The sequence below is a fragment of the Oryza brachyantha genome, chromosome 5 (assembly GCF_000231095.2).
Source record: "Oryza brachyantha chromosome 5, ObraRS2, whole genome shotgun sequence".
Lineage (NCBI taxonomy): Eukaryota > Viridiplantae > Streptophyta > Magnoliopsida > Poales > Poaceae > Oryza > Oryza brachyantha.
This window is the reverse complement of record NC_023167.2, coordinates 14,619,087-14,627,427: the sequence shown is the minus strand read 5'-3', so window position 1 is coordinate 14,627,427 and position 8,341 is coordinate 14,619,087. Positions and strand designations below refer to the sequence as shown.

At 40.1% G+C, this 8,341-nt stretch overlaps 2 protein-coding genes across 3 annotated transcripts; both read right to left on the bottom strand.

The window, feature by feature from the left end:
* Positions 1-2,385: 2,385 nt before the first annotated feature.
* On the bottom strand, positions 2,386-5,123 carry LOC102708997 (DNA replication complex GINS protein PSF1). Of its 2 annotated transcripts, XR_001550278.1 has the most exons (8): positions 4,841-5,123; positions 4,342-4,409; positions 4,031-4,144; positions 3,763-3,925; positions 3,540-3,686; positions 3,413-3,462; positions 2,922-3,048; positions 2,386-2,586 (listed from the first exon to the last, which is right to left on the bottom strand). XR_001550278.1 is itself a non-coding variant. In XM_006654434.2 (7 exons), exons 1-6 carry the CDS (start codon positions 4,913-4,915, stop codon positions 3,436-3,438), a joined length of 594 nt encoding a protein of 197 aa, XP_006654497.1. In that variant the 5' UTR covers positions 4,916-5,123; the 3' UTR covers positions 2,606-3,048; positions 3,413-3,435. The 2 variants fall into 2 exon arrangements, 1 of the variants encoding a protein (XP_006654497.1); XM_006654434.2 differs by lacking the exon at positions 2,386-2,586 and having other exon boundaries at positions 2,606-3,048.
* Positions 5,124-5,743: 620 nt separating this feature from the next.
* On the bottom strand, positions 5,744-8,052 carry LOC102708718 (universal stress protein PHOS32-like). The gene is made up of 4 exons (XM_006654433.2): positions 7,648-8,052; positions 7,444-7,553; positions 7,213-7,331; positions 5,744-6,079 (listed from the first exon to the last, which is right to left on the bottom strand). Exons 1-4 carry the CDS (start codon positions 7,841-7,843, stop codon positions 6,004-6,006), a joined length of 501 nt encoding a protein of 166 aa, XP_006654496.1. The 5' UTR covers positions 7,844-8,052; the 3' UTR covers positions 5,744-6,003.
* Positions 8,053-8,341: the final 289 nt, after the last annotated feature.

The window sequence follows — 8,341 nt, the reverse complement described above, 5'->3', positions numbered from 1 at the left end:
AGATAGTGACAACTCAACTCAATGCTCCTAATTTACTATCCTAATTAGCATAGAAATAAAAGCACTTTTTTAAAATGATCCCTCCATTACATAATAGGTCTTTCGTTGTAAGTTTGTAATAACGCAACTACAAAACAATGAACTCATTTTTCCCGGTACAATATGCGTAGAGTCAAAAAACCATAGACATTTTGTTCTTCACCAAACAAATATATCTTGTTTGATGAACTGCAAACAACAATGTTCAAGACAATTTTTTTTCCAAATATGAAGGTAGATCGCTCAGATTTGAAGGACGATGCACAAAATTTTTGTTGCTTATCCCAACGATGAAAAAAGGAAGTGTCTTCTATTAAATCAATATTGGTTAAGGAAGTTATATATCTACCTGGTGGAGGTAGCGTCAACTCTAGGAGATCTACACCCGAACAGTATGTATGAGATCATTTGTGGGAAAAACTAAGACACTGTTTATTTTAGCTTGATATTATTATAATCTAGATCATTGGAAGTAAACTAAAAAACCAGATAACTTATTGAACTAGCTTATTATAATATAGAGTCTAATTTATTCTAATATGATAAGCTCATTTATGTGAGCTTTTTTCTGATTATTGGGTGAAAAATACACACCATGTCACATCACTCCCTCTTTAGATTTGTAAACTCAATAGTCTAGACTCTAATAATTTAGAAAAGAAACAACTCATAACTTATTCTACTACAGATTATACCAATATAGTTTATAATAATCTGACTCGATAATCTAGATTATAATAATCATAAGCTGAAAAAAACTGAGCCTGAGAAAACTATACGCTTATCCATTCTGGTAAGAGGGGTATGGTATAGCACTAAAGTTTTTGATTGATTTTACAAGAAAAAAGGGGCCAGAAACAGGATTAATACGTGTAGCTACCCACCATATTTGGTTGTCTCGCGGGGGCTCGATCCGTTGTCAAAACACAGTACTGTAACAGTTGAATTTGACCTGATCCCACTATTTCTATTCATCAATCATAGTGATTTAAAAATCGTAGTTGAATGTTTCTTCACTAGGGTCATCGGCTGTTATCCCTGGAAGCAATAATTTGGGACTTTGGGTCCCCCAAATACAATATTTGTGGTATTTGGCAGTTAAGAGTGGGTGATTACTGATTAGTTCTGGAAGTAAGATAATCAGGCCTTTTTTTTTCTGATCGCAATATTTTAGCATATTGGTTCCCATGATTCATGAGTCCATGGACCTAATGAGGGCAAGGAAAAGACATTCTTAACTTGGAAGTCTCGAATGCAGATTATATATAGGTTTAGCCTAGGCCTTGCCATTGTTTGGCTAGTTTACCCACTACTTGTAGTGTCAAAACTGCCAATATAACCATCATGTCATCTCCTTTTGGTAACCGGTGACCAACCTTCGGTTCGTCTACAACTGGGACAACAGATACATAAGTGTCATGGTCCACAAGACCACAAGTTAGTTGTGCCGATTACCCAAGAACACCACCTCACAGACCAAACAGAGGGAAAAAGAACATGGAGTAAAGTTGATTGCTTGTCCAGCAGGCCCATCTTTTAGCTTTTTGGTGGAAAAAATCCAACGTCATATTTACAGATACAAAATAATCTGTAAATAAAAATTATATATATGTGTTCTTATCAATTTTAAGCAAATGCTAAAAAAATAAACTATGATAAAAAAACCTTAAAATCAATTTCAAATTTAGAGTTGAAATTCATATTTTGGAGTTGGGTACTTGGTAGGTGGATTTTCAAGCTTGAAATGAAGCAGTAATACTGTTCATGGACCACAACTAGGGATTAGCTTCTCAAGTCACCAGCATTAATTTATTAGTCTCCATAAAGCCACACAACAAAGTAATTGTACAAAGCATCGTCATGAGAAGATTAAGTAATGGGGTAACAGTGAAACACGTTTGATTTTTTTTTTCCCGATAAGAATTGGGTACCAGTGAGATTTGGAATGATTCATGGTCCTGTGAGGTAGTTAGCATTAACCATGCCTTCATGAATATAAGTAATGATTTCAAAACATAGAATGACACAACTAACAGGAATATGTTCAAGAGGTGAATAGGAGCTGGACAGCTAGTGAACCTTCAATTCTTCAAAGTGGCATGCAAACATTATGGACGTAAACAACTGTGGGTGATTGTTTGGTTTTTCAAAAAAAAAAAGTGAAACGATATATTTGCAAACGAAAAATAATTTATGAATATATATATATTCTTAGCAATCTAAGAGTCAATAATGTAAAATAAACTTTAGCAAAAAAACTTCAAAATCAACTCTAATTTGAAGTTAAAAATTTAAATTTTGTCTTATAAACATAAGCAAAATGACAAGGGTATGTAACATTTAGAAATCAGTAAGTCTGGCGAAAGTAATGCCAGTGTGAAATCAAGTTACTAGCTAAGAACAGAAGCATCTCAAGAAACTTGTAATGACTAAAAGAAGATACCAATCTTAACTAGGAGGTGCATAGTACACCTTTGCATAAAAGCAGGAACCGTGTCGCACGTACCACCATTCTTGCTTTGCACAGTGGAGGGGAGTCATTTGTGACTGTAATAGAAAGGTGGAATCAGCTTGGTTCGGTTTTCTGACTAATTCCAAATTCGAGAGCCAGAATTGTAGTTGTACTGTTGTAGCAAAACGAGTACAGGAGTGAATCAAGTAAACACTAGAACTTGCTACCTTACTACTGCAGTGAATTTAGGAAGTTTTTTGTACAGTGTATAAAGTTTTAATTTTATCACCAAATAATACAACATGGAAAGAATGGTCACAGCAACAAAACTAGAACAAACTTAATTCATCCATCTAAAGCTAGACATCACTGACATGAACAAGTTAGAAGCTCCGCGGTACACAATCCTGTCATATATGTTGCATCGTACCTTCACAACTGAGATAACATATGTTCTTTGATTTTCACTTGTGCTGTCAGAAATTTCAGTAGTGTTTATTCCATTGGATAGCGATGACGAATAAATGTTGGAGGGGGGCAATATCCTCAGTTACAATCTGCAGTTCACAGATGTATGGTTTGAGAAATCAGGTAAAAACATAGTTTCAAAATCGGTGTATATTAGACTGATAAATTCAATACATGCATGTAGCTGGATTTTCTTTCTTAAAAAAATGTGATATTGAACTAGTTATATGTGTAATGAGCGATACTTTGAATTCAATACATGAGTGCAGCGGTGAGAGCTGAATTTTCTTTCCTAAACAATGTGATATTGAACTAGTTATATGTGTAATGACAAACATTGATCGGTAACCAATTGACCATCAAAGCCTTCTCTGGCATACAGACATACTAGCTTTGGTCATCTGTCAGCATGAAACATGAGGACACTGTAAGTAAGATCAAAGTGAATAGTACCTATTGTACACCATATGTGATCCCTACTCCAGAAACTCTTCCATAAGACCCTATTGTAAGTTTGATAGAATATTATTAGCAGATGGAACAAATGCAGTGGGAATATCACAAAAGTAAGATAGAAAACCTGTGATATAAATTGTTCAGTATCAGTGCGCCTTAGGAAATGAAGTGAGTTCTTTGTCAATGATATGGAATGATCACCAAGAGATACTTCACCAATTTCCTCAAGCACCCGAACCTGTATGTAGGGATCCTTGGGAGGCACCATGTCCTATACAGGTGGTACAGAAAATCTGGTAACTATAATTCATTCAAAAGAAATTAAATAAAACAGGAAAATACTGCACCACTGTTAAATCTATATCCATCTCTGACATGTACAATTTCATGGCTGCCGAGTGGTTCTTGAAGTACTCTTTCTCTGAAAAATGGAGTTTTTCTTGTATTTCATGAGGAAGCACTGGACCAATTTTCCATCTAAAACTCTGAATAACTTCTGCACGGTTATACCTGATTGAATTCAACGCTTTCAGTTTTCATCTCACAATCAGGGTAAACATGTGCAAAACAGTAAACATAAATGGTTTGTTCAGATAAGAAATTTCAATCTTGTACATGTAAGCCATGAGGCATCTTTTGTTACGGAGCAGCGAAAGGTGATGGACAGCTGCCCCGTAGTGGTCCTCGTTTCTGGTTGTTTCAATATCTAAGTTTTGCTCGACCATTTTCCTGCCATAAGCACAAAGCAAATCAATCATTAAAAGTTAGTAGGCTGTGCTGGTGAGGAAGTCATGTGAGGATTTTATCGATTTGATGTACTTCTGCATTATTTTGCCTATGAAAGGCACCCTAAAAATTGATTGTTGATCATAACTCATATTACAAAGTAGATGAGATGATCAAATTTCAGACATGAAGCAATTTACCTGATCAACGACTGGAACTGTGTATTGTGTTCATTGCACTCTCTAATGACCTGATCGAATACATCGCTCTACACATCCATCAGGAAAAAAAGTTAGGAGCCAAGCATACTAATTAACCAAAGTAAATAAACGGTAATCTTAACTTCTAATAACCCCACCCACCCCAGACTTTGTATGCCTCCATTTGATTGCATGCTCAGTCTATTTCAAAACTAGATTTCATTCAGATAAACAACTGGATGCTCACAAATCACATGCAATTTTGCAAGCCATACCGAAAAGCCAAATCGTTTAGAATTTAAACTGGCGCCTTACGCATCATGCACATAACATTTCACCAGTATGATATAAAGTGTACATTTTATGAACTCAATTCCTACTATACAGCCAGATCAACCATAATTCAGCCCTACAAACAGATTTAATCGAAACCAAATCACCGCCTGGCCAGATCCCGAGCTAGAAAACGCGAGCGCTTAGGGGTAGGACAGAAACTTACGTTGAATGGCGCGAGTTGTCCGGCCTCGCAGGAGTCGATCTCCTTCAGCAGCTGCGACGCGCGCCGCCCGTACATCCTCCTCCCCGCCCCCGACGCGCGCGCGCGCGAGGTGTTCGACGGAATGGCGCTACAGCGCAAGGCCCGGATCTGCCGCGTCGGGGAGGTTATTACCGGCGAGGAGAAGCACAAGAAGCGGGCGGCAGGCGCGCACGGCTGGCGGTGACCGGGGGGGCGCGGCCGTGCTAGGGGGACGTTGCGGCCTCGCCGCGGAGTGGAATGGGGAAATTTGGTGCGGCCGCGCGGGAAAAATTTTCGAGGAGTTTTGAGGGGGCGGGAATTTCGGGTGGAAGGGAAAGGCGCAGGGTGGGGAAGCCTGGGTTAATCACAGCCGTCCATCGTGTACGGTCGAATGGACTGGGCTGTCGCTGGCTCTCCGGTTGGCGGTTTCTGCCCGGCCCAAACAATCAGGTCGGACCGGCCCTGCATCATTTGTTGTTTTTTTTTTTTGGTTTTCTTTCCAAGGGAAACAGGATTTGCTATTGGCACATGTACAAGCAATGGATTATTCTTCTGTTTCATACAGTACCTGACGAATGGACAGATGCAGCACTAGATCATGATCAATAAAATTTCGCAAAAGGAAAACGTCTGAGTTTTGTTTCTGCACGTAGTTAAAAAAGAGACTCTGTTTTGTTTCCACGCATACTGTTTCTCGCGCTCGCTCTCTCACAAACGGCACTGTTTTATTTTGCCTGCTTTGTTATGCGAAGCAGCTGTTGGTTTGTTGCAGTGGTTGTGGACTTGTGGTAGGTCCTTTCTTTTGCTTGCAGTGCAGAATTTGGCTTTCCCATATAACTGCTGCCCACAGAAGCAACAAAAACCAGAGATAGGGCCAACATTAGTAGCATACGCACGGTCATATGAAAATGAAACCTCATATTTGGTCTAAATATTTTTTTAACATTAAATTTGGTGTAAATATAAAATGGTTCACATGGCTGAGGACCTGAGCGCGTCAGTATGGGTTGTATGTTAGGTCGACTGTCTAGAAGAACCTGGGCAGGCTAAAACATTACAGACACAAAAGAAGATCCATACACACTTTATTCAGATACAGTAACAACGCAGTACATAACTTATATCCTCTCGAGTCGAGTCATCAATCACTTCCCCTTGACGACTGTCACAGGGCATGATGCGTTTGACAGCACGTAGTTTGTCACACTCCCCAAAAGAATCCTGTAATATGTTGGCAGACAGGAAAGTTACTAATAAAATCATTACAAGTTAAGTTGATGAGAATATGTGGTGTGCTGCATTAAATTCAGAAGCTAGCAAATCATAGGTCAAATATGTATTTTAACTGCACCATGCACAAACTAAGCATAATTCTGAGGCAGCACAACTTCAAACTTCACACAATTTTGGTATGGATCAATATGAAATGTCATAGTCCATTCAAAGCTACCAATATATCTACACCACAAAAGAAAATCTAGCAATGTATCATAGGCATCAATACTACCACGGAGTAATTTTCATGCAATCACCAATCAAGACAGCTTATTCGGATTTATTTTCGTAAGCATCGCAAACGAACAAGGGTATCATCATGTAAGGATTTCTAGCAACAACAACATCCTCCTCAATTATCAATCCATCAACAATCAGATTTAAATATAATTGACACTAAAGAAATTTGTTAAAGTGGTAGGGTGAAATGTATTGACTCCCTGTTGTATACTCTTCAATAAACCAATTTTTAGGGATGAATTTGGATATATCCTATGCCCATATTGGTTTCTTTGTTGGACGGAGGGAGTATATAGTCATAATCTTTGAACATGGAAACTTTTTTTTGAATAAACTTTGGACATGGACACTAACCTCATCATACCAAGATAATCACGTTCTTGTATATAATACTTTATATTTTGGATATTCAATAGCAACTGTATATTTGAGTACACTATTGTTAGGCTGAAACTGAACGCGGGAACACTTGAATATGAAAAGGAGTTTCACATGGAAACATAAACAATGTGCCGATCAAGAATCAGGATATACAAGTCTCAAATTTAATACAATCGTGATGCAACAAGCTGATGCCTTGATGGTCCCACAGAATAAATAAGTGCAACTCAAGTGCTTGATAACCCAATCTCATTGGCTGTAATATTGCAAGGTCAAGATATGTCCAGTGCAGTGTACTAATGAATTATCGATTTAAGCAATGATCGTATTCTCTCCACTTCAATGACAGAAGTTATCTACTACTAGTGTGTAAACAAGAATATCAAATAAGGTTATACGGTCAACGACGGCCATTCGATTGTTGATGTGACGACATTGCAACAAAAGAGAAGGTATACCTCTGAATTGAGCCAAGGCCGCGGCTGCCCATGACGAGCGTGTCGATCTTCTGCTCCTCCACGGCGTCGCAGAGCTTCTCCCTGGCGTCGCCCCAGTACAGCTTCGCCACTACCGTCAGCTGTTCAGAGCAGCAACGAAACAGGAGTCAATTTTCATCGCGGATCCATCCAGCTAGGCTGTGCGCAAAAACCGTGATACGATAACGAGTATAAGAGCGCGCGTGTACGTACCTCAAACTGGCGCGCCGCGGTGTCGAGCATGTCGAGCACCTCGGCGTCGCAGTGAATGCCGTACTGCTGCATCGCCGTCGGATCCCGGAACTCGGAGAGAGGGATCAGCGCTGGAGGAACCTACTACATTAGTCTGAGCCGATCGAGAGCGAAGCAGAAAAGGCAAAGGGAGAGCTAGAGATTTTGGTTTCGCAGATCTCTTACGGGATCCGGACTTGCCCCACAGGGCGTGCTTGGCCTCCTCCCCGCCGTGGTGCAGGACGTGGACGACGACGACGGTGTCACCCCGGCGGAGCAGGTTGGCGATGGCCCAGTCCAGCGCCCTCTTGCTGCTCGCCGAGTAGTCCATCGCCACCGCGATCCTCCGGTCGTCGTCGGCCCTTCGGCCACCAGCAGCCATTGCGTCGCACGATCCCGGAAAAATATTCCCCGACCGATCCGATCAAAACCTTCTCGCAAAGCCTCGCTCTCCTCTCTTCGCTTCTGCTCCCTCCTGCTCGTGCAACGCGCGGGGCGAATGCTACTCTGCGAGCGGCAGTGGCGAGATGGAGACATGGAGTCGCCGAGCAGCGCGCTATATCATAACACTAGATAGATGTGTAGTTTACATAAACTCTGAACTCTACTTCATCAAACAAACAAGTACAGACGCTACTCTTCTAATTAAATACAACTATTTCATATTTCGATTTAATGCTACTTACCTCATATAATATCTTAAATATTGTATAGAAACCCTGTCTTTTGTCTCATGCAAGACATAGTTTCATTCTCTTTTCTTATTTATTCACTTGACACATTATCTTTTATCTTAGATAGCAATTTAATTAACATTATGGATATCATCCTAGTTGGAAATGGCCTTAAAAAAGGAAAGGCGATCGGGGGACGCACGCGG